Source organism: Ciconia boyciana, chromosome 26 (assembly GCF_034638445.1).
Source record: "Ciconia boyciana chromosome 26, ASM3463844v1, whole genome shotgun sequence".
NCBI lineage: Eukaryota > Metazoa > Chordata > Aves > Ciconiiformes > Ciconiidae > Ciconia > Ciconia boyciana.
The window spans coordinates 3,305,895-3,329,739 of NC_132959.1; the positions used below are offsets into that span (position 1 = coordinate 3,305,895).

Consider the following 23,845-nt stretch of genomic DNA (forward strand, 5'->3'; position numbering starts at 1 on the left):
CTGGAGCGGGGGATGCTGGAACTGTGGGTGCTGGAGCTGGGGATACTGGAGCTGAGGGTACTGGAGCTGTGGGTGCTGGAACTAGGGATACTGGAGCTGGGGGTACTGGAGCTGAGGGTACTGGAGCTGGGGGTGCTGGAGCTGGTGATACTGGAGCTGGTGATACTGGAGCTGGGGATGCTGGAACTGGAGGTGCTGGAGCTGGGGGTGCGGGGGCTGGGGGTACTGGAGCTGGTGATACTGGAGCCGGGGATACTGGAGCTGGGGATGCTGGAACTGGAGGTGCTGGAGCTGGGGATACTGGAGCTGGGGGTACTGGAGCTGTGGGTTCTGGAACTGGGGGTGCTGGATCTGGTGATACTGGAGCTGGGGGTGCTGGAACTGGGGATACTGGAACTGGAGGTGCTGGAGCTGGCGATACTGGAGCCGGGGATACTGGAGCTGGGGATGCTGGAGCTGGGGGTACTGGAGCTGGGGATGCTGGAGCTGGGTATACTGGAACTGGAGGTGCTGGAGCTGGGGATACTGGAGCTGGGGGTACTGGAGCTGGGGGTGCTGGAACTGGGGGTGCTGGAGCTGGTGATACTGGAGCTGGGGGTGCTGGAACTGGGGGTGCTGGAGCTGGTGATACTGGAGCTGAGGGTACTGGAGCTGGGGGTACTGGAGCTGGTGATACTGGAGCCGGGGATACTGGAGCTGGGGGTGCTGGAACTGGGGATACTGGAACTGGAGGTGCTGGATTTGGGGTATATTGGAGATGCCAGAGGTGGTGGATGCTGCACGTGGTGGATGCCGGAGGTGGCGGATGTCAGCCAGAGCAGATGCCAGATCCCGGGGATGCTGGCTGTGCCGGATGCCGGAGCTGGCGGATGCCACAGCCCATGGGATGCCAGCTGTGCCGGATGCTGGAGCTGGCGGATGCCACAGCCCATGGGATGCCGGCTGTGCCGGATGCTGGAGCTGGCGGATGCCACAGCCCATGCGATGCTGGCTGTGCCGGATGCTGACTGTGGCAGATGCTGGAGCCCAGCAGATGCTGCATGTGCCGGCCGCAGCAGGTGCCAGGGCGGTGGTGGGCTCCTGGTGGGCTCTGCCGGCTCCACCACGCCCGGGCACGGGTGGGTACCGGGCAGGTGCTGTCCCAGCCAGGCTCAGCTGCAGTGCCGGCGGGGTCCCATGGGTGCAGCCGAGCACCGCTGCGGCACCGGCACAGAGGTCCTTTGTGCAGCGGCGCCGGGTGCTGCCGGCTCCCTTTGTGTGGGCCGCGTCACCCTGTTGTTCTCCCAGGGACAGCGGGGATGGCACCGGCACCGGCACCCGCATGGCGGCCCCCGGGGCCACGCGGGGCTCCCCCAGACTGGGGTGCTGGGTGCTGGGGGTGCCAGGGCAGGAAGGGCGGCCGGGCCCAGCCCCCCCTTTCCGAGAAGGGAGGAAGCAGGATGCGGCCCGTCCTGCCCGGCCGGGCTGGGGGCCAGGAGGTGACTCGGGGAGTGACACAGCGGGTTGCCCTGCTGGGAAGTGCGGACATGGGGAAGGGACGTAGGGGCTGACACCGGACGGGCTGGGATGGAGGGGACGGAGAAGGACAGAGGGGACAGGCAGGGATGAAGAGGATGAGGAGGATTGGAGGGGACAGGCAGGGATGGAAGGAACAGACGGGGATGGAGGGGAGGGAAGAGACTGGGATGAAGAGGATGAAGAGGGATGGAGGGGCTGGGGGGGAGCAGTGGGGTATTAGAGGGCAGCGGGGGCTGCAGGGTGGGGAGCCCCGGGGTGCCCCCAGCCCGACGCCCACCCCGGCCACACCAAGGCTGCCCCCAGCAGACGCCCACCCCGACCCCGGCCCCTGCCGCCCCGGGGGTGCCCCACAGCTGCCCCGGTGAGGGGGTCCCGGTGAGGGGGGGTCTCGGTGAGGGGGGTCCTGGTGAGGGGATCCCAGTGAGGGGATCCCGGTGAGGGGATCCCGGTGCAGGGGGTCCCAGCAAGGGGGACCCGGTGAGGGGATGCCAGTGAGGGGATCCCGGTGAGGGGGTCCTGGTGGGGGAGGGTCTCGGTGAGGGGATCCCAGTGAGGGGGGTCCCGGTGCGGGGGGGGCCGGCGAGGGGATGCCAGTGAGGGGATCCCGGCGAGGGGGGTCCCCCGGCCCGGCCCCGCTCCCTGGGGACCCGGCTCTGCCTTCCCGGAACGGCCCGGGGGGGCTGGTTCCCCCCGCCGGGGCTGCCCCGCTCCGCCCCGCCCGCCCAGGGCCGCCTCTCCCGCCCGTTAAAAGGCGGCGGCGGGGGCAGAGCCGGCGGGTCCCGCTGTCGTGGGTCGCGGTGCTGTCGCGGTGCCCGGGCCATGCGCCGCGCGCTCCTGGCGCTCCTGGTCGCTGCTGTCGCCGCTGCCGCCGCTGCCGGGACCGCCCCCGGCCCCCCGTGTCCCGTAACGGCAGCGGACGGAGCCGGGACACGGTCCCGCGTGGGGCCAGCCCCGAGGAGAGCCAAGGTACGGCCGGGCCGGGACACGGCGGACCGGCATGGGCCGGGATGGGGCGGGATGGACCGGGATGGACCGGGATGAGGCGGGATGGGGTGGGAGACACCGGACCGGGATGGACCGGGATGAGGCGGGATGGGGCGGGACACACCGGACCAGGATGGACAGGGATGGACCGGGATACACTGGACCGGGATGGACCGGGTTGGGGTGGGAGACACCGGACCGGGATGGGCTGGGATGGACCGGGAGACACCGGACCGGGATGTGGTGGGACACACCGGACCGGGATGGACCGGGATGGGGCGGGCCACGCTGGACCGGGATGGACCGGGATGGGCTGGGCCAGGGGCGGGCCGGGCTTCCCCTCCGCCTCCCGGAGCAGGGCCAGGACCCGCCCCGAGGAGGCGACCGGGGCCGCGGGCAGCCGGGACCCTGCAGGGAGGGAGGGGGGACACTGGCGTGGGCTGGTGCGGGGCCCGGAGGCGGTGCGGTGCACTGGGCTGGCACGGCCACGGTGCTGGGGGGCACCGGCATGGGGTGGGGGGTGCCGGGGGGCACTGGGACAGTGCCACCGGCGCTGGGGGACACTGGCCGGCGCCGGTCCCCTGCCCCAACGCCCTGCTTCCCGGCAGCGCTTCGCCTCGGTGCCGCGGTACGTGGAAATGCTGGTGGTGGCGGACGAGTCGATGGCCCGGTTCCACGGCACGGGGCTCCGGCGGTACCTGCTGACGGTGCTGGCAGCAGCCGCCCGGTCCTTCCGGCACGGCAGCCTGGGCAACCCAGTGGAGCTGCGGGTGACACGGCTGGTGGTGCTGGGCCAGGGCACCCCCGGGCCCCCCGCCACCCCCAACGCTGCCCAGATGCTCCGCAACTTCTGCCAGTGGCAGAAGGGACTCAACGTCCCCGATGAGGACAGTCCCCTCCACTTCGACACGGCCATCCTCTTCACCCGGCAGGTGGGGGGGGACGGACAGCTGGGGGGTCTGGAGGGAGGTGCAGGCCTCTTCGGGGTCCCTGCAGGGTGGTTGGGGACTAGGTAACCACCAAGGTGCTTGGGTGCTGGCTAAGCCTCTGGGGTGTCCACGGGTTTTGGGGGCTGGCGGGGTCCCCAGGGCCCGTCCCAGGGAGTTTGGGGGCTGGCTGGGTTTGGGGGTGCTCCGAGCTCCTCCCACACCCCGCCTGCCCCCAGGACCTGTGCGGGGCAGCCACCTGCGCCACGCTGGGCATGGCCGATGTGGGCACCGTCTGTGACCCTGAGCGGAGCTGCGCCATCGTGGAGGACGATGGGCTCCAGTCAGCATTCACGGCTGCCCATGAACTGGGTGAGTGGTGGGGACCAGCGGGGAGGAGGGGGGGACCCGCTGCCACCCGTGAGCCCCCCTGGGGCTGATGCCACCATCCCCTGGCACAGGTCACGTCTTCAATATGCTGCACGACACCTCCCAGCCCTGCCGGGAGCCGAACAGCCACTCCGGAGCCACCCGCCGTGTGATGGCTCCCGTCCTCTCCTCACTGGAGCCAGGGGAGATGTGGTCCCCATGCAGCGCCCGTTTCATCACCGACTTCTTGGACAGCGGCCATGGTAGGACCCGGCCTGGGGGGTCCCGGTGTGGGGGGTCCTGGCGCCGTTGGGGAACCCCTCGTGCAGCGGTGTCACCTCCCCGCAGGTCACTGCCTCCTGGACAAGCCTCCGGAGTGGCTGCAGCTGCCCTCGGCGCTGCCGGGCAGTGTCTACCCCCTGCTGCGGCAATGCCAGCTTGCCTTTGGGCCCGACTCGCGGCACTGCGGTGACCTGCAGCCGCCCTGCGCCTCACTGTGGTGCACCGGCCACGCCGGCGGCCGCTCCGTCTGCCAGACAAAGCACTTCCCCTGGGCCGATGGCACACCGTGTGCGCCGGGCAGAGCCTGCATGGACGGGCTCTGCGTCAGCATCGACCGCATGCAGGAGCTCACCGTGAGTCCCGGCGGGCCAGCACGGTGGGTGGTGGGGTGGGCGCTCACCCACCAGCACCGGTTTGACTCCCCTACTGTTTTCTGGCTGCAGACGCCCGTGGATGGCGGCTGGGGGCCGTGGGGGCCATGGGGCGGGTGCTCCCGGACCTGCGGCGGTGGCGTGCAGCTCTCCCACCGCAACTGCACTGCGCCGGCACCTCTCCATGGTGGCCGGTACTGCGAGGGCAAGCGCACCCGCTTCCAGTCCTGCAACGTGGAGGAGTGTCCCGGCAGCACCCGTGAGTGGGGCCGGTGGGGGGCAGGGAGTGGGGATGGCACCAGGCCCCGGCACAGGCTGCGGGGGGCTGGGGGCTGCCGCCGGTGCTGACTGTGCCTCACCTCTGCCGGCAGCCCTCGCCTTCCGGGAGGAGCAATGTGCCGCCTACAACCACCGCCCCGACCTCGTCAAGGGGCTCCCAGCCCCCCTGGACTGGGTGCCACGCTACAGCGGCGTCCCCGAGCGGGACCGGTGCAAGCTGACCTGCCAGTCCCAAACCCTGGGCTACTACCACGTGCTGCAGCCGAGGGTGAGTGTCCCCCTGCCCGCCGTGCACCCCGGGGTGCCACCGGCGGGTGCTGAGGCCGTGCCATGCCGCAGGTGGTCGACGGGACGCCCTGCTCCCCCGAGAGCACGGGGGTGTGTGTGCAGGGCCACTGCATCCCTGCCGGCTGCGACCGTGTTATCGGCTCCAAGAAGAAGTTTGACAAGTGCATGACATGTGGCGGTGATGGCTCCGGCTGCACCAAGGTCTACGGCTCCTTCACCAAACCCCGGTATGCACCCCAACAGCGATGGTGGGGTGGGGGGGATGCCACCTGCAGGCTGCCATCATCCCCCCTCCAACCCCGCTGTGCTCCACAGCTATGGCTACAACGACGTGGTGACCATCCCAGCGGGTGCCACGCACCTCCTGGTCCGGCAGATCTCGGCGGTGGGCGGCGAGGACGTCTTCCTGGCGCTGCGGCGGCCGGCTGGCGGCTCCCTGCTCAACGGGGGCTACGTTCTGGTGCCCTCCCCGACTGACGTGGTGCTAGCAGGCGGTGTGACCCTGCGCTACAGCGGGGCCACTGCGGCCACCGAGACGCTGGTGGGCCGGGGGCCGCTGCGTGAGCCCCTGGTGCTGCAGGCACTGGTGGTAGACGAGCGGCACCCGCCACGCTTGAAATACAGCTTCTTCGTGCCCCGGGCGCAGAGTCGCCCATCGGCGGCCTGGGAGAAGCAGAAAGCCGAGATCCTGGAGATTCTCAGGAGCCGGTGGCGTGACAAGTAGTGGCACAAGCCCGGCCAGGACGCAGCTCTGCCAGGGAGCAATCCCGGTGGCCCCGCAGCGCCTATTTATTTGGTTATTTATTGCCCGCCAGGAGCGGGGGCACCGTCCATGGGACGGTGTTGGGCAGCCCCTCGGCAGAGCCCCGGCAGGCTCGTGCCACGCACGGGACGAGCCCCGGTGCAGGTAACCAAGTCTACCTCAGCCCCGCCGTGGGCAGAGCGGGGTGACCCCCTGGGCAGGCCCCAGGGGCCCCCCTCCCCACGCCACCCCGGCTGCAGCCCCCCCGGCGCAGCCGCCCAGCTGTAATTTATTGCAGCGCTGTTATTTAAAGCTATTTATGGAGCTTGCTGGCGTGGTGTGTGGTGATCAGCGCGGCGGTGCCAGGCACGGCAACATCCCTCGGGCGCAGCTGCGGCTGCGTTAACCCTCCCTAACTGCTCCCAGCACATCCCCAGCATCTTTCCCTGGCGTCTTTGCCCCCCAGGGTGCCACTGGCACCCCCTCGTCCCCCAAGAACAGGGCACTGCCAGCCTTGCCCAGAATGGGACTTTATTGGGTGGCTCCTCCCAGCCGTCCGCAGCCCCTCGGGGCGGGCACAGGTCTGTACCTGTCTCTCGAAGTTGCAGCCGGAACCACGGGCACACGGGGCCCAACCACGCTGCCAGGCCACCCCAAAGACGTCCCGGGGTGGAAAATCCCCCCCTGAGCCCCTGTGGAGCCCTGCACCCCAGGGACGGTGGGGACAGGAACCCGCTGTGCCAGGGAGCCCCAGGATCTCACCACCGTGCCGGCTCGGTGGTGCCAGGCGGGTGCCTAGGCTTTGGGGGTGGCAGATTCACCCCCGGGGGGGGCAGAGGGCTCATGCTGCCAGGCACGGAGGCGGTGAAGCTCCACTGTGGCTTCGCATCCTGGCGCGAAGCTGCCGTCGGCGCGTTTCCAGCATCCTCCTGCACGCCAGGCGTGGGGAACTCAGCCATAGCGGCTGGGCGGGGGGCTGTACACGGGGCCTGCGCCCGGGGGGGGGCTGCAGCTCCAGGGGAAGAGCCAGCAGAGCACAAAGCCCGGCCAGAGGGAAGGGCAGAGCTGCGAGCTGCACTGGGGGCCTGGGCCCCGGCCCCGCAGACCTGCCTGGCCCCACGCACCTCGCCCGAACACCTCCTGCAGCAGCGCCAGTTTGGGTTTTGGGGGGCTCGTCTCCTTCAGCCCCCAATTGCGGAGCTGCTCCGGGGGTGTCTCGTCTGTGATGATCGACGTGACCTGGGGGCGATGGGGATGTCACCGCTGGCACGCAGCCACCCCCACCTGCCCCAATGCCCTCGCCACGGCCCCCCTAACCCGGTCATAAAACACGACGGTGGTGATGAAGGCCCCGAAGAGAAGGGACTCCGACAGCAGGACGAGCCCTGGGAAGGCGGCTGCGGGCCAGAGCAGGGCCGGGGGCTGGGGCCGACGCGGGGCAGCCCAGAGCCCGTCCCCGCTGCACCCAGGCAGGCCCAGGGTCCCGCCACGGCGCTGCCACCCCGGTCCTCCCCTCCCGAGGTGAGCTCCTCTGCAGAGCACGGAGACGGGACCCGGCGCTGCCCACGTCCGGACGCGGTTGCTGGCGATGTCTCCTCCCGCCGCCACCACTGCGGGCTCCTGCCCGCCGGTCCCGGCCAGGCGGCCAGCGCCCGCCCCGCGGCGTGGAGACCGGCCAGCCCTGGCACCGAGCGAGTGGCGGGGCCGCAGGCAGCGAGCACCCCCGACCCACACCGTGGCCCCTCGACCCACCCGCCTGCTGCTACGGGGCTGGGCACGCCGCCGTCCCCCTGAGCCCCAGCCCTGTGCCCGCAGAGCCCGGCCAGCGACCCAGGAGCGGGGCTGCCCCACGGGGAGCGAGGACCCCACGGGGATCGGGGGGGGACGACACACGCAGTACGCGGGGGGGGGGCCGCTCCGCCCCAGCAGCCCCGGGGGCCGGAGGGGAGCGGCGGGGCCGCGCGGAGGAAGCACGGCGCCGCGGGGAGGGGACACGCGTGGCACCGGGGCCCGGCGGCCCCGGCCGCGGCAGGACGCGGGCCCGCACGGCGGGGCCGGCGGGGAGCAGGGGCCGCCGCACCCCTTCCGGCCGCGCGCCGCACCCAATCGGAGCGCGCTCCCGCCGTGACGCCGACAGCGGGGGCAGGACCGACGCGCTGAAGGGGGGGGCGGCGGCGTGCGCGGTTGCCGCGGCGACGGGGTAGGGCGGGGCTTGAGCTGGACGCGCCCCCTGCGGAGCTCCGCCCCCCCCGCCCCGCCGCCGGCTCGGGCTCCCCCGGGTCCTGCCGCCCGCCGCGGCCCCGGGACCCCGCACCCCGCCCGGAGCCCGCCTCCCCACCCGGCACCCCGAGGGGTCCCCGCCCGCTCCCCTCCCCGCCACCCGGAACCTCGTCGCCCTTTGCCACCCCCAGCCGGGACCCCCGGGGCCCAGCCCGCCTCGACGGCCCGGGTGGCACCGCCCCCTCCTGCCTCCCTCCCCCCCCGACCCCGCTCGCAGGAACCGCCGCAGGACCGGCCCCCTTACACCCGTCACGTCAGGGGGCTCCGCCCACACGTGCCACGCCCCACCCCGCACTCTCTGTCTTTCCGTTCCAAGATGGCGGCGGCGGCGGCCGGGCGGGGCTGAGGCGCTCCCGCCGCCCGCAGGTACCGGCGGGGTCCGGGCGGGGCCGCGGCCGGAGCTCACCCCCCACCCCCCCCCGCCCCCCGCGGGCCTGACCCTTCCCTTCCCGCAGCGCCCCGCGATGCGGCCCGGCCCCCTCGACGCCCCCAGCCGCCCCCGGTGATCCGGGCCCGCGGTGATCCGGGCCGGGCCCCGCCATGCTGCGGCGGCTGCTGGAGCGGCCCTGCACGCTGGCCCTGCTGGTCGGCTGCCAGTTCGCCTTCGTCGCCTACTTCTCGCTGGGGGGGTTCCGCAACCTCACCTCCCTCTTCGGCCGCGCCGCCGGGCCCGTCTTCGACTACTCCCGCACCCACGACGTCTACGCCAACCTCAGCCGCCTCCTGCCCCGCCAGCCCGCCCGCCCCGACCCCGCGCAGCCCCTGCCCTTCTGCCCCGAGCGGTCGCCCTTCCTCGGTGAGTGCGGGGCCGCCGTCCCGGGCGCCGCGGGTTGGGGGGGGGGAGACGGGACTCGCCCGGCGCGGCGGGCCTTGTCCCGCCGCGCCCGGCTCCTGCCCGCCGCGGTCGAGCAGGGAAGGCGGCCGTGGCGGGGGGTGACCCCGGGAGGTGGCGGGGCAGCGACCGGCCCGCCCCGGGGAAGAACCGGCCCCGCAGCTGCCAGACCGGACTGACCGGGCAGACGGGCAGGGCCGGTCCCGGCCCGGGGGGTGGGGGGCTCCCGCGGTTCGGGGCAGGGGGGAGCGGCCCCGGGGATCCACACCCCCCCCGCGGGTGCCGGCCCACACCAGCCCCCTGCCTCCCCTCGCGCAGTCGGCCCGCTGACGGTGAGCTTCAGCCGCGTGCCCACGCTGGAGCAGATCCGGGCGAAGAACCCGGCGGTGCAGGAGGGTGGCCGGTACCAACCCTCCACCTGCGAGCCCCGGTCCCGCACCGCTGTCATCATCCCCCACCGCAACCGCGAGACCCACCTGGGCCACCTCCTCTACTACCTGCACCCCTTCCTGCAGCGCCAGCAGCTCCAGTATGGCATCTACGTCGTGCACCAGGTGAGTCCGGCGGGCACCAGGGGCTTTGCCGGGCGCCAGGCTCGTGCCGGGGGCTGCTGCTGCCAACCGGCTTTCTCCGCAGGCGGGCAACTCCACCTTCAACCGGGCCAAGCTGCTGAACGTGGGGGTGAAGGAGGCGCTGAAGGACGAGGAGTGGGACTGCCTCTTCCTCCACGATGTTGATCTCATCCCCGAGAATGACCACAATCTCTACACCTGCGACCCCTGGAACCCCAGACATGTCTCCGTCGCCATGAACAAATTCGGATACAGGTGGGTGACCGGGGCGGGGAGCGAGCTGGGAGCGAGGGGATGGGCCCTGGCCTGGGCTCAGCGTCTGCCCCCCCTCTCGCAGCCTGCCGTACCCCCAGTACTTCGGGGGGGTCTCAGCTCTCACCCCCGACCAGTACATGAAGATCAACGGTTTCCCCAACGAGTACTGGGGCTGGGGCGGCGAGGATGACGACATCGCCACCAGGTAGGACGCTGTGGGGACCTGCCGGTCTCACCGTCACCCACGTCCATGTCCTGCCAGGAGGCACCAGCCACTTGCCGGGCCCTGGGATGGCACCACTGCGCAGGACGAGCGTGCGGGGGCTGTTGCTGCTGCACCAGGGGGGCTGCAGACGGCGTCCCCGTGTCCTGGCACCTTCGGGTGACATGGGGGCTCGTCCGCAGGGTGCGCCTGGCCGGCATGAAGATCGCCCGCCCGCCCATGTCCATCGGCCACTACAAGATGGTGAAGCACAAGAGCGACAAAGGCAATGAGGAGAACCCCCACAGGTCGGGGGGCTGGCGGGGGGCGTGGAGGGGCCAACGGGGGGCTCGGTGGTGACGCTCCCCCTCCCTTGTCCCTTCCAGGTTCGACCTGCTGATCCGCACGCAGCGGATGTGGACGCAGGACGGGATGAACTCCCTCACCTACACGCTGCTGGCCAAGCACCTCCACCCGCTCTACACCAACATCACGGTGGACATCGGGACGGATCCCCGTGCCGGCCGGGGCCGCAGGGGGCCAGTGCCGGGCCACGAGGGCCAGAGGTACCGCAGCAGCACCAGCCTCTTCCGGGAGGAGATGCTGCGCAAGCTGCCCCGGGACGCTGCGGGATGGGGGGACCAGGGGCTGTCGCTGTACCCCCGGCTGCCCATGGCCACCATGCAGCAGCCGCTGGCCGGTAATGGCACCCAGGGCGGTGCCGGCTCCCCACCGGCACCGGGGATCACCCAGCACAGCCCCAAGGCTGCCAGGGATGGCAATGCCCACCTGGAGAGCAGCGCTGGTGCGGCTGCAGCACAGGAGGAGGGGACCCTGCCCACCCGTGGGGACAACCAGACCCTGCCGCAGGGTGCCCGCTAGCCGCTGGCCACTGTGGACCCACACGAACTCTACTTGCCATGATCTGGCACCAGGAAGGGACCCCTGTCATATGCAGGGTGGGGGAGCCACGGCCAGGCTGGTGGCGCTGTGGCCTCGCTGGAGAGACTGAGGGGAGCAACGAGCCCCATGGGCAAACGCTGGGGAGCTGCTGGCCGTGGGGCCGGTGCCTGGTACCGGGGGGCACCCCCTGGGAATGGGGTGCAGGGAGAGCTAGGGACTTGCCCGGCCCCACCACCCCAAGGGCTGCGGGTGCCCAAAGACGGCCACAGGCTGCGCTGCCAGCACACGGTTATTTATTCTATTTATGAGCTGCTCCCTGGACCTTTATAAGGGTTTTTCAATTAAAAAGACCACTTTGTCCTACTGCCGTGGGGCTGCTGGGTGCCGGGTGGGGACGTGGGGAAGCCAGGGCTCAGCGTGGCTGCCCCAGGAGCTGCCCGACGGCCGCCTTGGCGCTGGCGATGCAGTCGTTGACGGAGACACCGGTGTAGGAGGCACCAATGAGGCTGAGGGGCAGCCGCTGCTCTGCCAGGAAGCAGCTAATGCGCTCTGTGGGGACCGGGATGGGCAGTGGGTGCCTCCATGGGGGCCTGGGGGCCCCCAGCCCCCCACCCCCCCACTTACCTGTGCGCTGCCAGTGGCCCAGCGTATACTGGGGGATGCAGGCCTGGGTGGGGGGGAGCAGCCGGTGAGCCCTGTGGGACCACTCAGGACCGCCCCGCCCCCCCCCCGCCCCCGAGCCCTCCGCCCCACGGTGCTGTCACCCACCTGGTGCACCTTGACGATGGAGCGCGTCGGGGCCGGCTCCAGGCCCAGCTGCTCCCGCACGGCCGCCTGCGCCCGCTGCAGCAGCAGTGCCGGTGCCACTGCCGCTGGGTCCCCAAAGCTCTGCCCAAACCAGGTGCCTCCCATCATCACCTACACGGCACCAGCAGCACCGTGAGCCCCCCCCAGATCATCCTTGTGTTCCCCCCCCCCCATCCCCAGCGGCTCACCGTCAGCCGCACCGAGGCAGCCCCCGTGCCGTCGTGCTGGGGGAAGGCCACCGAGTCATAGACGATGCCCAGGAGGGAGGCGTCCTCGGAAGAGGGCACCAAGTGCCCGAAGCCCTGGGCAGGAGCAGCAGCATGAGGGGGATGGAGTCACCTGTGGGCGCTGGAGACACCCGTGGGTGCCAGGAGACACCTATGGGTGCTACCATCACCCGTGGGCGCCGCTCTTACCGTGACAGGCAACGCGACGCCCTCATACTGCAGGTTCACCACGGCCACCGACACGGCCGGGATGCACCGCAGCTCCTGTGCCAGCGGCTCGGCCTCGGCCGGCAGGACCTCAGCCAGGGCTGGGAGGAGAGGGGATGTCAGGGGGGTTCCCCCCCTCCTCCTTGCCCCGGGGGAACCCGGGCACCCCCAGCCCTACCTGCGGCCGGGAGGGCGCTGACCACGTGGTCGGCCATCACGGTGCCATCTGCCAGGGTGAGCTGGGGGAAGGAGAGCAGTGGGGGGGGGCACTGGGAAGGGGACCCAGGCGTGTCAGCACCCCTTACCCCCCCACCCCAGGGCCCTACCTGCCAGCGGCCGTCGGGGCAGCGGCGCAGGCGGCGCAGGGGCGCGTGGCAGTGCAGCTCGACGCCGCGTGGGCGCAGGAAGGCCACCAGCGCCTCGGCCAGGCTCTCCATCCCACCCCGCAGCGACCACTGGCTCCAGCGCTCGGCCCGTGCCCGCCGGCTCAGCTGGGACTCGGCCCCGCGCTCTTTCCCTGTGGGTGACAACACCGGTGTCCGCACGTGCCGTAGCGGCGGCACTGGGGTGCGTGTGTCTGCACGCATCCCCCTTGCCTGGTGCTCACCGGAACCCAGCGCCAGCCCCAGCAGGACGGATCGCCGGTGCCGCTCGGCCTCAAAGAGGGTGGGGAAGCAGGAGCGGACACTTAGTGCCCGGCAGTCCCCGGCGAACACCCCCCGGCACAGGCTGTCCACGGCGATGTCGGCCACCTGCAGGGACATGGTGGGGTGAGGCCGGTCCCCACCCGGCCCGTGCCGGGCCCTGATAAGCCCCCAGCACTATCGCCCGGCGCAGGCGCCCACCTCCTGGCCGAAGCGGCGATGAACGAAGGCGTGCACGGTCTCATCGGGCTCCGTCCCGGCTGGAGCCAGCAGGTCCCGCACCCCGCTCCAGAGCAGCGCCCGTGAGAAGGGGGGCACTGGCCGCAGCAGGCCCCTGGGGACACCGAGGGCTCAGGGGAGGGCGGCCCACGGGTGGCACCGGGGCGGAACCGGGGTGGGCACCTACCCCAGGCCCGAGGGCAGCTTGTGCAGGGCCCTGCCGGCGTAGAGGAAGCGGTTCTTGGAGGCTGGGTGGTCCCCGGGGACGGGCAGGACATCACCCTCCAGGCCGAGCTCAGAGACCTGCGGGGACACGGGCAGGACGGGGGGGGGCACGGCAGAGGGCACAGGACCTGCCCTGGGGCAGCCTCGGCCAGACCTCGGCACCCACAGAGGGAGCCAGCGGACCTCAGTGTCCTGCACCCACCCAGGGACCCCCCCCCCATACCCTGGCACCCACCCAGGGACCCCTGTCCCCCAGCACCCTGCACCCAGAGACCCCCGGCACCCTGCAGCCAGCCCCGGGGCCTCCCCGGCCCACTGCACCTTGGGACCCCTGTGCCCTCGTGCCCCCAGGGACCCCGGGATCCATCCAGGGACACCCCCCCCCCGGCCCAAGCACCCACCCAGGGACCCGCCCCCCCCCCCCCCCCGGACTCCAGCAGCCTGGACCAGCCCAGGGACCCTCCAGGCCCCAGCACCCTGGGGCCCCACTGGCACCCCGAACCAAGCCCCAGGGACCCCCGACCCCCGCCCGAGCCCCCCTACCATGCGCAGGGTGTCGGCGCCCACCGCCCCGCCGGGGCGGATGCCCCTGGGCCCGTGCTCGAACACGGCCCCGTCGGCGGTGCGGGTGCTCTGCAGCCACCCCCCCAGCCGGGCGCTGGCCTCCAGCAGCAGCACCTGGGGACAGCGCGGTCACCCCGGGGACACCGGGGCCGGGGATCCCGGCCCCCCCAGGGAGGGGACAAAGCCACCGGGACAGCCCGGCCCCCGCGGACACGGGCCCGCGCTCACCTTGGGCGGGCGGGGGCTGCGGGCCAGGTGGTAGCAGGCGGCCAGGCCGCTGATGCCGCCCCCCACGACGGCCACGGTCGGCGCCATGAGGGACCTGGGGCGGGCGGGGCAGCGGGGCCGTGCTGAGCGCCGGGGCACCAGCACCCACGGACCCGCCCGGCCCGGCCCGGCCCGGCCCGGCCCCGGCTCCTCCCGCCCGCGCCTCTCCCGGAGCCCGGGCTCGGCAGGCCCCGCCCCTTCTCCGCGACTGACAGGGGAAGAGGGCGGGGCAAACTGCGCGGCGCGCCAATGGCACGGCGCTGTCCCCTGATGGACAGGCGCGGGGACCGCCCGCCGGCACGCTACGGGGGCCGGGCAGGGCCACGCGGCAGCGCGGAACGGCCGGCAACGCGCCCCGCCCCGCCCATGCGCTCGATACCCCGCCCCTCCAGCAATGAGCCCCGCCCCCGCAGCTCACCTGCCCATCAGCTCTAGACCCTCCCCTCCATGATCAGGCCCCGCCCCTCACGCAGAGCCCACCCCAGACCCCACGGCAAGCCCCGCCTCTCTGCAATTAGCCCCGCCTCCTGTGATTGCAAGCCCCGCCCTTCAAGCCTACCCACCCCACCGGCTCTCGACCACAAGCCCCGCCCCTCCGCAATTTCCCTGCCCCTTTGCCGCAAGCCCCGCCCCTCACTCACTGCCCCCCGCAGCGCACCCACCCCAGCCAGGGACAACCCTTCACACCTCTGAACTGTGGCTTTTTAGGGTTTTTTTAGTAAATTTATTCACAAAAGCCCCGCCCGGGGCAGCGTGGGCTGCGGCAGCCCGCCCTCTGTCCACGCCCCCCCGCGGGGGCTGGGGGCCGCCGACCAGGCCCAGGGAGGGGCAGCCCCCGCCGCGGGGGGCCGAGGCGGCTCAGGGCCTCCTGCCGGGGGGCTCCTCCAGCTCGTAGAAGAGGACGTAGCCCTCGCTGGACGGCACCTGGTTCTCGCTGATGGGCGAGACGCTGCGGCGGCACCCTCAGCCCACGCCCGCCCCGGCTGGGCGGGGGGGGGGGGAGGGGGCGCGGGGCCCGGGCGGGGGCGGGGGGCCGTCGGGGGGGGGGGACACACCTACCGGGAGTCGTTGTAGACGCGCCAGCCGGCCGGGTCCCGGCAGAAGGCGGTGTAGTGGCCGTAGTGGACGCTGCCCGAGTGGTTGCAGAGGGCGTAGAGGCTGTAGACAGGGCTGCCTGCGGCGGGAGGCCGGGCTCAGCACTGCCCACCGCCGCGTCCCCCCACCACGTCCCCCTGCCGCGCCCCCCCGCCACGCCTCACCCGCCTTCTCACTGGCGAACTCCCGCAGGTTGAGCTGCTGCAAGGGGAAGTCCACAAAGACGGAGCACTTCTTGATGGAGTAGCGGGTGGTGGAGAACCGGTTCAGGTCTGGGCAGCGTCAAGGGAAACGCAGCCCCAAGAGGCCAGAGGGGCGGCACCCCGCTCCCCGGGACACCCCACACCCCTCACGGGGAGCACCGGCAGCTCCGGGCATCCCAGGCCTCTGCCCCGGCCCCCCACCCTCTGGTCCCCAGAGGATACGGAGCACCAGGATGCGGGGGAAGCGCTGGATCGTCAGCTTCTTCGTGCTCCGCGTCCGCTGCCGGCACTTGTCGCAGACCTGCTGGCGGCACAGCGCCGGTGAGAAAGGGCCGGGGGTGCCGAACCCGGGGTGCCGAGCCATCAGTCCCGGCCTCTTACCGGGGCGTTCTCCGAGTCCAGCTCCTCCTCCTTGGTGAAGAGGCTGAAGCAGTCGTGGAGCGAGACCTTCCCACCAGCAAAGCTCTTCTGCAGGGGGAGAGGGTCAGGCAGGTGGCCGGGGGGTGGCCAAGGGGAACAGGGGGTGGCTGGGGGGGGACAGGGGTGGCGGGGGACTCTGCCCCATCACTACCTTTGGGATGGGCAGGGAGAGATCGCAGAAGACCTCAAAGGTGGTGGAGCGGTAGCCGCACGCCTGGCACTTCAGGCAACTCTTCAGCTGCCCCACGAAGAGGTCTGGGGGCAAGGGGGGGCGTGAGGCTGGGTGGAGAGGGGCACCCCGAGGGGTTTGGGGGGCCCGGGGGGGGTTGCCCCCACTCGTCAGTGCTCACCCACGATCTTGCTGTCCTCCCTCTCCAGGTATCGCTTCCACATCTGGTTGGCGCGTTCGTCGTCGCTGCGGGGAAAGGCGGCGGGTCGGGCTGCGTCTCCACGGCTGGGACCCCCCTGCCGGGACCCCTCTCCCCCTCACCTCAGTGTCTCGGGGTCCTCCAGCGCGGGGGTCCGCCGAGCGTCCGAGAGGATGCTGGGGGTCCTGCGGCCCTTGCGGTTGATTTCCACGTGCAGCCGGTCCATGAAGAACTTGAGGAACTCCTGCGCATCCTGCTGGCTGTGGCGGGACGGACCCGTCGCGGCCACCGCGGCCCCCGGACGCCCAGCGGGCAGGGGAGCTGCCGGGGGTCCCCCGGGGTGGGGGGGGCGAAGCCTGACCTGTATCCGGTGAAGGAGGGAACGTATTTCTGAAAGACGGCCTTGAAGCGCCCGGGGTTGACGGCTTCGGAGGACTCGGGGTGCCAGAGGGCGGCAATGACGTCGGCAAAGGCTGCGGGGACAGGGGATGCGGTGGGTGTCAGCGCCAGCGGGGTTTACATGAGACCTGGGGGGGGTGTGTGAGCTGCGGGGGGCTCCCGTCCCACCTTCGGTGAGCTCCTGGGGGGCGCGGGGGCCGGGGGGCTGCTCCTGCTGGAAGTCCCGGCGGAGGCAGTAGTCCCGCAGCGGCTTGGTGCTGCTCAGGCACTGCAGCACGGCGTTCATGAAGCACTGCGAGACAGCGGTGGGGATGCAGTGACCTGGGGGGCCACCGGGCCTCCGCATGTCCCCCACCGTCCCCTCACGACCCTGACCGTACCCTGCTGCACCGTGGGCACACCGGAGGGGCTGGGGGTCCCTGGGGACATGCTGGCCCCGGCGGGAGGGAACCACTTGGTTATGGCCCACTGCAAGCCCACGGGGACCCCGGGTCCCTTGCACGCCCCAGGACAGATGGACGGGTGGGCTCGGGGGACATGGGGACGCAGGCGCTTACCGTGTTGCCCAGGTTCCTGAGGCCGATGTGGCCCGAGCCCAGCAGCAGGGTGTGATGGGTCTGCAGGGACACAAAGGGGCAGGAGTGAGACTCGTCCCCATGCAGCAAACCCCTCCGGCCGCCCCTCGGCTTCCTACGGACGGACAGACGGACAGTCCCCCAGGCGTGGAGGCTTCACCTCGCCGCTGACGAGCAGCAGCCCCATGACGGCCGTGTGTACCACCGACTCGGAGATGTCGGCGCCGCGACCCTGCAGCTCCCGCTTGGTGAGCAGGGTGCGGTGCAGCTTGCGCGGCAGCTCCACCAGCGTGGCTCCCTGCAGCCCCGGCATGGCTCTGGCACGGCTCCGGCACTGCCCGGGCACCGGGACGGGACTGCGGCACCGGCGTTGCCGGGCCCCCTCTGCCTCTCTAAGCCACAGCTCATTAGCTGATCCGATTTCCCCTAGCTATTCTGGGCCTTGCTGGAGGCTCATCTCGGGGGGATTAATTAGCGGGAGAGCCACCTCGGGGACAGCGGGCGCCAGGAGAACGGGGAGCGGAGGCAAACACGCCCGCCCGTCCCGTGCCGGCGCGGTGCGGTGTGGGAGAGCGGCGCGGGGAGCAGGGCAGCTTGGCGGGGCCGGGGGCAGCCCCTGCACTGCCCTTGGGGGACACGCCGCGGGGGGCCGAGGCACATCCTCGTCCCTGGCTGGCGCAGGCCCGGCAACAGGATTTCAGGGCACCTAATCCCCACGTGTGGCCCAGGGCGAGTGGAGGACAGGGCCCGGCTGCTCCACAGCGAGAAGGCGGATGTGGAAACGGGCACGGTACTGGCCAGCCCCCAGCAGCCCCAGAGCCGAGGGGACTCGACCCTTTTGCAGCGGGGGTCCCCCAAGAGGAGCGGAGCGGGGAGAGGCAAGACCGGCACCGCTGTCCCACCCCAGCGGCGTCACCGACCCCGACAGGAGTGAAGCTGCTGCCCTGCGACTGGGGGCAACGTGGGGGCCAGGGCATGTCCCGCCAGCAGGACAAATCCTGAGGGCTCTTACGGCTGCCGCCTTCTCCTCGGTCCTGCCGGGTGCCGGGGCTCTGCCCAGGGCAGGGCTGCCGGGTGCCGGAACGCTGGGGCTGTGGGCGTACGGGGAGTCGGGGGCAGTACGAGTCCTTGGGCAGCCCTCGGGCCGGACGGAGAGCAGCGGGGCAGCGGGCTTCCCGTCCAGCCCCGGGGAGACATTGACCCTCCGGAGAGAGGAGCTCCTCCTGAGCGCCAGCGAGCCAGCGCTCAGCTGGTGGCCGCAGTCCCTCAGCACCAGGCGGCTCAGCACCGCCGCCACGTCCTCGGTGCGGCCACCGCCGCCGCCCTGGCTCAGGTCCCCGATGCTGATGGATTTGGAGCGGGCCAGGTTGCTCCGTCGGCGCTCCGCCTCGCGCCCCGCCAGCGAGGCCCCGGCGGGCAGAGAGAAGGAGGCGCTGCCCGGCACGGCGGCCGCCTGCGGAGAGCCGGGCACCCGCACCGCGTGGTCCGCCTTCACGGGCCCCCGCCGGCACGCCGAGCTGCGGAGAGCCTCCCCCCGTTTCGAGGCCCGACCCCGGTCCAGCTCCAGCTTCTTGCTGCGGTCGTCCAGCGGGCCGGGCCGGGGCGGCAGGAGGCGAAGCTTGGGGGCCGGGGAGAGCCCATTGGCGGCGGAGGCCAGGGCAGCGGCATGGCGCTCCTGGCTCAGGGCCCGGTGCCCGCTGGGCAGCTTGGCAGCAGCCTTGGGCTGGGAGGTGACGACGGCGTGGTCCCTGGCCCGGCCGAGGCGGTGCTCCGAGGCTTGGGGCATCGTGGGGACGGCCGAGAGGGGAGCCCTGCAGGGAGAGGGATCGGGCTGATGCCGGCGGTGCCGGGCCAGTGCATGGGGGCACCGGGGCCTGCACCCACCTCTCTCTCCGCGCCTCCTCCCGCCAGCACCGCTCACAGCCCCCCGCGGCGAGCAGCCGGCCAGAGAGTCCCGTCAGCGGGGGCCCTGTGGCACAAGGAGAAACGCTCCGGGTCACCAGACGGGACCAGGGGACAGCGCGGCTCCGGCAAGACCCCACTGCCCCCCCCCTCGCCCGGCTGCCACGGCACCGACGGGAGGCGAGCGCCGTGCCGCGCTGCCCAAGCCGGTGGGCGAGTCACGGAGGCGCTTGGCACCACCGGGAGCTTGTTCCTCCCGCCTGCCCGCTCCGGGCTCTGCCGAGGCACCGCTCGGTGCGGCTGGGTGGCGAGGCAGCCGTCCCCCGGCTCCTGCTCCGCGGAGGCACCAGGCGCTGGAGGGTGCAGGCCCTGCGGAGGCTGCCGGCGCTCAGCACGCCCCGGGGAGGGGCCCGGCGGCGGTGGCCGTCCCCAGAGAGCGGCTGGAGTGGCTCTGCGGGAGCTCGGCCCCGGCGGGCAGGGAAGGGGGGGGACGACGGCGTTCCCGCTGCGGGCGCAGCGCCGGCGGGGGCCGACGGCCGCGGTGCAGCCGCGGGGGCTGTGGCACGGCGAGAGCCCCGAGCCCTCGGCTGCGGCCGCGGTGCAGAGCCCCGCGGGGCCCCACGCTTTGGCAAAGGCCCCCAGCCCCCGTTCCGCCCGGGCCTGTCCCCAGCCCCGTGGCCCACCCAGGCACCGTCCCCCGCCCCACAGCCCGACCGGCCGCTGTCCCCTGCTCTGGTCACCCCCCTCCCCTTGGGCACCGCCTCCCCACCCCCCGGGCACCACTCCCCGCCCCCCGGGGCCCTGCCCCCACCCGCATCCCACCCCTGCCCGGTACCGGGGGACACCGGAGGGAGGGGGGGGGCGATGGGATGGGGAGGTCAGTGCCCCCCCCCCCCCCGGCCTCGCTGCTCGCCCCGCAGAGCCCCTCCCCGCCTGCCGCCCGCCTCCCGCGCCCCTCCGGTGCAGCCGGTGCCCTCGCCCCGCCCGCCGCCGCCCGCCGCCGCCGCACCTCCCGCGGGCCGCCATGGCAACAACTCCCGCAGCACCCGCCGCCATCTTTGCTCCTCCCCCCCGCCGCCCCGCCCCCGGCGGCCTCGCGCGCCACAACGCGCCTGCGCCGGCACCGCGCCACGCCCCCTTGCCTGACACTTCCCCGTCGCCATGGCGCCCGAGCGGCGTCCCCCCCCCCCTTCCTTAAAGCGACAGCCGCCGCGCTCGTCCTCCTTAAAGCGACAGCATCCCCGGTTAAAGCGTTACTGTAAGGTCGCGCAGGGCGGCCGGACCCCCGAGGGCTGTAGGGGGGAGCCAGGACCTCCCCCCCCCGACCCCCGCCAGGACCCCCCAGAGCAGCAGGCGGGGGCAAGGCCGGGGCTGAAGAGTTTATTGGGGAGCAGCAGCGCGGCAGCGGGGGGGGGGCGGCGGCAGCAGCTAGGGGGGGAGGGGCCGCGGACAGCGGCCCCCCACCGCCGCTGCTCACTTCTCCTTGTGCTGGATGATGCCTTTGGCGACGAGGTCGGGGATCTCCACGGCCAGCCAGGGGCCCAGCTGCGGGGACAGACGGTGAGCGGCCCCGCGGGTGACACCCCCGTCCCCGGGTGACGCCCCCGACTCACCCCCAGCGCCATCAGATGGGCCAAGCCGAATTTGGGGACGTTCCTGGCCCAGAGGGGCTTGAAGTGGTCGCTGAGGCAGATCTTGCCGCCCCTGCGGGGAGCGGGGAGCCGTCAGCCCCCCAGGCTCCCCCCAGGCGCGGGGGCACCCCCGGCCCCGGGCCCCCCAGCCCCCCCACCTGTACATCTTGGCTGTCTTCCCGTCCAGCTCGGGGATGGCGATCTCGGGGGCGGTGGACGGGTAGGTCACGGGGATCTGGGGGAGGGGGGGGGGTGGCGGGGGTCAGCGGCCCCGCCGGCCCCCGGCCCCCGCGCCCCCGAGCCCCCCGCTCACGTCAAACTCGATGGCGAACTCGTACTTGAGCAGCTCGTGGACGTACCAGCACTTCCCGAACCACCTGCAACACACGGGGGGGGCCCGGCCCCCGCCCCCCTCAATCCCGGGGGTCCCCGGACACCGGAGCGGCCCCGGCGCGGGGGGAGGCCCGGCCCGCCCCGGCCCCGCTCACCCACCGGGTGCCCTCGGCGTTGGACTCCAGGCGGAACCAGTCGTTGTCGGCACGTTTGTTGTTCTCCACGTACTGGGGGAGGGAGCGGGAGGGAGCGGGGGTGAGCGGGGCCGCCCCGAGCCCGGGGAGCCGGGGGGACCGGGGAAGGAACCGGGGGGCCCGAAGCGGCGGGGCCGGTCCCGGCGCACCTGGATGAGGGCGCGGTACTCCTCCTTCAGCCGCGGCGCCCAGCCCTCCCGGTCCCGCGGCCCCGCCGCCGTCCGCAGCAGCGGCAGCTCCGCCACCGCCCGCCGCGCCGCCTCCTCCGCCATCGCCGCGCCGCCGGAAGCGGCCCATCTTGGCTCGGGGCGGAAGTGACGCTCGCGGAGGCGCTGCGCCCCGCGCCGCCATCTTGCTTAGGGGCGTGACGCGACGGCGGGGGCGGGGTGTAGCGGGCCGGCGCCGCCATCTTTACGAGGGGCACGGGCAGGGTGCGACGCCGCCACGGCGCCTCCATCTTTAGTGCTGGCAGAGCTGAGTTTGTCGGGTCTCAGCCGCGCCCACGACTCCTCCCCCCCCCCGGGGCTCCCCACCGCCACCCCCAACCCCCCCGGCCCCACAGCACCAGGGACACGGCAGCGGCTCCAGGGCTTTATTGTCACGGGGCGGGGGGTGCGGAGGCCGCCATGGCGGGGCTCAGGCTTGCCCCTCGCCCAGCTCCAGCAGGGAGGAGAAGAGGCCGAGAATGTTGCTCTGCAGCTCCTGGGCCAGCGGCACCAGCTGCTTTTTGGCCCGGTCCAGGTAGGCCCTGGGGGAGAGGTGGCCAGTGAGGGGGGGCCGAGGGGCGGCCAAGGGACGCCCCCCGTCCCCCCATCATCCCCCCATCGTCCCCCCGTACTCGGCCTGGCTGCGCAGCTCCTCCACCTGCAGCCTCTGGGGCAGGTCCTTGGTCATGAAGGAGGAGAAGGACTGCAGATGGTGGGTGATGGGGTCGCTGGCCGGGGTGGGGGCCTCCTCGGGTGGGGCCTCGCGCCTCACCAGGGCGGCCTGGAGGCGGCAGGCGCAGAGCAGCAGCAGCAGGGCGGCCGCCAGCACCTTCATCTCGGCAGGGCTGGGGGCCTGCGGGGCCGGGTCAGCGGCGGCCGGCCCGCCCCACGGCTCTGCTGTCCCCTCCTGTCCCTTCCTGCCCCGCGGCATCTTCCCGCCCCACACCCCTGCCCCATCGCTGCCCCCCCGTCGTGCCCCGTCCCTGCCCCATCCCGCCCCATGGAACCTCGGTCCCCTTCCTGCCCCACAGCCCTGCCCCAGCCCTGCCCCACAGCCCTGCCATCCCGCTCCCACCCCATCCCAGCCCCACTGCCCTGTCCCACCCCATCCCAGCCCCACGGCTCCACTGGCACCGTCCTGCGCCGCTCCTGTCCCATCCCACCCCACGGCACCTCCATCCCCATCCTGCCCCCTCCCGGCCCCACAGCCCCGTCCTGCCCCACAGCCCCGTCCTGCCCGGGCGCTGCCGCTCACCTGGGCAGGACTCCGGGGGTGCGGGGCTGCGGGTGCCCCCTCGGGGGCTGCTTATATCCCCCAGGCCAGCTCCCGCCCCTGGGCCAGGGGGCCGTGCCGGCCCCTGCCACAGCCTGGGTAAACATGGCAGGGGTAAGGGTCGCTGCGGGGGACGGGACGGCCCCTCCTCGTCCTCGCTGGCGGATGGCCCCGCGCCCCGGGGTCCTGTCTGTGTGTGCCCAATGCCCCGTGGCCCCGGCAGGACGTGGATGACAATGGCCCAGGGACTGGGGCTGTGGGGGGCCCTGGGGGCCGGGGGTGCCACAGCGGGGGCTTGGCTGGTAGCCCTGTGGCATGGGGTGGCCCCGTGGCTTGTTGGTATCCTGGGGCACATGGTCGCCCTGTGGCATGTTGGAGCCCTGTAGCAAGCGGTGGCCCCGTGGCACCTGGTGGCCCTGCGGCATGTGTGGCCCTGTGGTATGTTGCAGCCCCACAGCAGGCTGTAGCCCTGCGGCACAGCGGGACTCCCAGAGTAGCCCCAGGCCCCCCCCGTACCCCCGCTCCAGCACCCGCCAGCCCCTCTGCCCCAGCCCCGCGGGTCCCGGTGGCCGCCCCACCCCGGGGCCCCGGCTCGGTGGGGGCACCCTGGGGGGCTGCACACCCCAGCCCCAGCCCCGGCCACCGCCAGCACCCGCGGGGGCAAAGGTCGTTGCCCGCCTTATCGCTGACCCTCGGCCGCCAACGTGACGGCGTGACTCAGCGCGGGGCGGGCAGGGGCTGTCCCCATGGGGTCCCAGAGGGGGCACCCGTGGGGGGGGGACCCTGGGGACATGCCGCCGCGGGGCCAGGCTGGGGGCCAGCTCTGGTGCTGTGTGGGGACACACGGCCAAAGGGTACCTGGGTGGCACTGGGGACAAAAACTCTCCATCCCCCAGGTCACCAGTGGGGCCACCGGGGCCCTTTTGCCTCCAGGCCTTTTCCAGGAAAGCTGCTGGTGACAGCAGCAGGGGCAGGGGATGGGGCGGGGGGCATGGGGAAGGTCCAGGGACACGGGGCAGGGGGCAAGGAGGGGGATGTGGGACTGGGGACGTGGGACAAGGAGGGATGCCGGGCAGGGATCGGGGCAGGAGAAACGGGGAGGGAGCTGAGATGGGGGGGGCACAGGGAGGGGGCATCGCGGGGACACGGGGGGGGGAATTGGGACACAGCCGAGGGGGTCCAGGGAAGCGGGGAGGGGACATGGGGGGAACGGGACGCGAGGGGGGAAATGGGATGCGGAGGGCGGGGACAGGGAGGAGATGGGGAGCACACGGGCCACGCGT

At 72.9% G+C, this 23,845-nt stretch overlaps 6 protein-coding genes across 14 annotated transcripts; 2 read left to right on the top strand and 4 right to left on the bottom strand.

The window, feature by feature from the left end:
- Positions 1-2,175: 2,175 nt before the first annotated feature.
- Positions 2,176-6,071, top strand: ADAMTS4 (ADAM metallopeptidase with thrombospondin type 1 motif 4). Its single transcript, XM_072846640.1, has 9 exons — positions 2,176-2,484; positions 3,111-3,434; positions 3,668-3,800; positions 3,890-4,060; positions 4,146-4,432; positions 4,523-4,709; positions 4,822-4,997; positions 5,069-5,244; positions 5,333-6,071. The coding sequence occupies exons 1-9, from the start codon at positions 2,338-2,340 to the stop codon at positions 5,739-5,741; spliced, it is 2,010 nt and encodes a 669-aa protein (XP_072702741.1). The 5' UTR covers positions 2,176-2,337; the 3' UTR covers positions 5,742-6,071.
- A 2,215-nt stretch (positions 6,072-8,286) lies between these two features.
- Positions 8,287-11,167, top strand: B4GALT3 (beta-1,4-galactosyltransferase 3). Of its 3 annotated transcripts, XM_072846753.1 has the most exons (7): positions 8,287-8,405; positions 8,495-8,835; positions 9,190-9,425; positions 9,508-9,698; positions 9,781-9,903; positions 10,104-10,208; positions 10,287-11,167. In XM_072846753.1, exons 2-7 carry the CDS (start codon positions 8,580-8,582, stop codon positions 10,780-10,782), a joined length of 1,407 nt encoding a protein of 468 aa, XP_072702854.1. In that variant the 5' UTR covers positions 8,287-8,405; positions 8,495-8,579; the 3' UTR covers positions 10,783-11,167. The 3 variants fall into 3 exon arrangements, with proteins under 3 accessions (XP_072702854.1, XP_072702856.1, XP_072702855.1); XM_072846754.1 differs by lacking the exon at positions 10,104-10,208 and having other exon boundaries at positions 8,343-8,835; XM_072846755.1 differs by lacking the exons at positions 9,781-9,903; positions 10,104-10,208 and having other exon boundaries at positions 8,342-8,835.
- PPOX (protoporphyrinogen oxidase) lies at positions 11,081-14,158 on the bottom strand. Of its 5 annotated transcripts, none has more exons than XM_072846749.1 (12): positions 13,925-14,158; positions 13,676-13,810; positions 13,095-13,210; positions 12,890-13,022; positions 12,652-12,796; positions 12,371-12,561; positions 12,223-12,313; positions 12,027-12,145; positions 11,799-11,912; positions 11,572-11,721; positions 11,428-11,470; positions 11,081-11,352 (listed from the first exon to the last, which is right to left on the bottom strand). In XM_072846749.1, exons 1-12 carry the CDS (start codon positions 14,009-14,011, stop codon positions 11,216-11,218), a joined length of 1,461 nt encoding a protein of 486 aa, XP_072702850.1. In that variant the 5' UTR covers positions 14,012-14,158; the 3' UTR covers positions 11,081-11,215. The 5 variants fall into 5 exon arrangements, with proteins under 5 accessions (XP_072702850.1, XP_072702852.1, XP_072702851.1 ...); XM_072846751.1 differs by having other exon boundaries at positions 12,223-12,283; positions 13,925-14,157; XM_072846750.1 differs by lacking the exon at positions 11,428-11,470 and having other exon boundaries at positions 12,223-12,283.
- Positions 14,159-14,769: 611 nt separating this feature from the next.
- USP21 (ubiquitin specific peptidase 21) lies at positions 14,770-19,981 on the bottom strand. Its single transcript, XM_072846955.1, has 13 exons — positions 19,935-19,981; positions 18,036-18,834; positions 17,006-17,065; positions 16,617-16,740; positions 16,411-16,522; positions 16,172-16,309; positions 16,032-16,096; positions 15,833-15,936; positions 15,643-15,729; positions 15,484-15,562; positions 15,223-15,330; positions 15,023-15,137; positions 14,770-14,912 (listed from the first exon to the last, which is right to left on the bottom strand). The coding sequence occupies exons 1-13, from the start codon at positions 19,979-19,981 to the stop codon at positions 14,822-14,824; spliced, it is 1,929 nt and encodes a 642-aa protein (XP_072703056.1). The 3' UTR covers positions 14,770-14,821.
- A 308-nt stretch (positions 19,982-20,289) lies between these two features.
- On the bottom strand, positions 20,290-21,406 carry UFC1 (ubiquitin-fold modifier conjugating enzyme 1). 3 transcript variants are annotated; one of them, XM_072846688.1, is made up of 6 exons: positions 21,233-21,406; positions 21,049-21,116; positions 20,916-20,933; positions 20,715-20,791; positions 20,539-20,629; positions 20,290-20,470 (listed from the first exon to the last, which is right to left on the bottom strand). In XM_072846688.1, exons 1-6 carry the CDS (start codon positions 21,378-21,380, stop codon positions 20,399-20,401), a joined length of 474 nt encoding a protein of 157 aa, XP_072702789.1. In that variant the 5' UTR covers positions 21,381-21,406; the 3' UTR covers positions 20,290-20,398. The 3 variants fall into 3 exon arrangements, with proteins under 3 accessions (XP_072702789.1, XP_072702787.1, XP_072702790.1); XM_072846686.1 differs by having other exon boundaries at positions 20,870-20,933; positions 21,233-21,393; XM_072846689.1 differs by lacking the exon at positions 20,916-20,933.
- Positions 21,407-21,719: 313 nt separating this feature from the next.
- APOA2 (apolipoprotein A2) lies at positions 21,720-22,125 on the bottom strand. Its single transcript, XM_072846498.1, has 2 exons — positions 21,922-22,125; positions 21,720-21,831 (listed from the first exon to the last, which is right to left on the bottom strand). Exons 1-2 carry the CDS (start codon positions 22,122-22,124, stop codon positions 21,720-21,722), a joined length of 315 nt encoding a protein of 104 aa, XP_072702599.1. The 5' UTR covers position 22,125.
- Positions 22,126-23,845: the final 1,720 nt, after the last annotated feature.

Coding starts and splice junctions, on each gene's coding strand:
- PPOX (XM_072846748.1), bottom strand. CDS start 14,011: ATGGCGCCGACCGTGGCCGTCGTGGGGGGCGGCATCAGCGGCCTGGCC. Junction 13,211..13,675: donor GCGCCGACACCCTGCGCATG/GTAGGGGGGCTC, acceptor GTGTCCCCGCAG/GTCTCTGAGCTCGGCCTGGA. Junction 12,314..12,370: donor GCCCCGACGGCCGCTGGCAG/GTAGGGCCCTGG, acceptor TCCCCTTCCCAG/TGCCCCCCCCCACTGCTCTC.
- B4GALT3 (XM_072846753.1), top strand. CDS start 8,580: ATGCTGCGGCGGCTGCTGGAGCGGCCCTGCACGCTGGCCCTGCTGGTC. Junction 8,836..9,189: donor CGAGCGGTCGCCCTTCCTCG/GTGAGTGCGGGG, acceptor CCCCTCGCGCAG/TCGGCCCGCTGACGGTGAGC. Junction 9,699..9,780: donor ATGAACAAATTCGGATACAG/GTGGGTGACCGG, acceptor CCCCTCTCGCAG/CCTGCCGTACCCCCAGTACT.
- UFC1 (XM_072846686.1), bottom strand. CDS start 21,355: ATGGCGGAGGAGGCGGCGCGGCGGGCGGTGGCGGAGCTGCCGCTGCTG. Junction 20,934..21,048: donor TCCAACGCCGAGGGCACCCG/GTGGGTGAGCGG, acceptor CGTGTGTTGCAG/GTGGTTCGGGAAGTGCTGGT. Junction 20,630..20,714: donor AAGACAGCCAAGATGTACAG/GTGGGGGGGCTG, acceptor CGCTCCCCGCAG/GGGCGGCAAGATCTGCCTCA.
- ADAMTS4 (XM_072846640.1), top strand. CDS start 2,338: ATGCGCCGCGCGCTCCTGGCGCTCCTGGTCGCTGCTGTCGCCGCTGCC. Junction 2,485..3,110: donor CAGCCCCGAGGAGAGCCAAG/GTACGGCCGGGC, acceptor GCTTCCCGGCAG/CGCTTCGCCTCGGTGCCGCG. Junction 4,061..4,145: donor CTTCTTGGACAGCGGCCATG/GTAGGACCCGGC, acceptor ACCTCCCCGCAG/GTCACTGCCTCCTGGACAAG.
- APOA2 (XM_072846498.1), bottom strand. CDS start 22,124: ATGAAGGTGCTGGCGGCCGCCCTGCTGCTGCTGCTCTGCGCCTGCCGC. Junction 21,832..21,921: donor GAGCTGCGCAGCCAGGCCGA/GTACGGGGGGAC, acceptor CCTCTCCCCCAG/GGCCTACCTGGACCGGGCCA.
- USP21 (XM_072846955.1), bottom strand. CDS start 19,981: ATGGCGGCGGGTGCTGCGGGAGTTGTTGCCATGGCGGCCCGCGGGAG. Junction 15,937..16,031: donor GGAGGACAGCAAGATCGTGG/GTGAGCACTGAC, acceptor CCTTGCCCCCAG/ACCTCTTCGTGGGGCAGCTG. Junction 15,138..15,222: donor GTTCGCCAGTGAGAAGGCGG/GTGAGGCGTGGC, acceptor CTCCCGCCGCAG/GCAGCCCTGTCTACAGCCTC.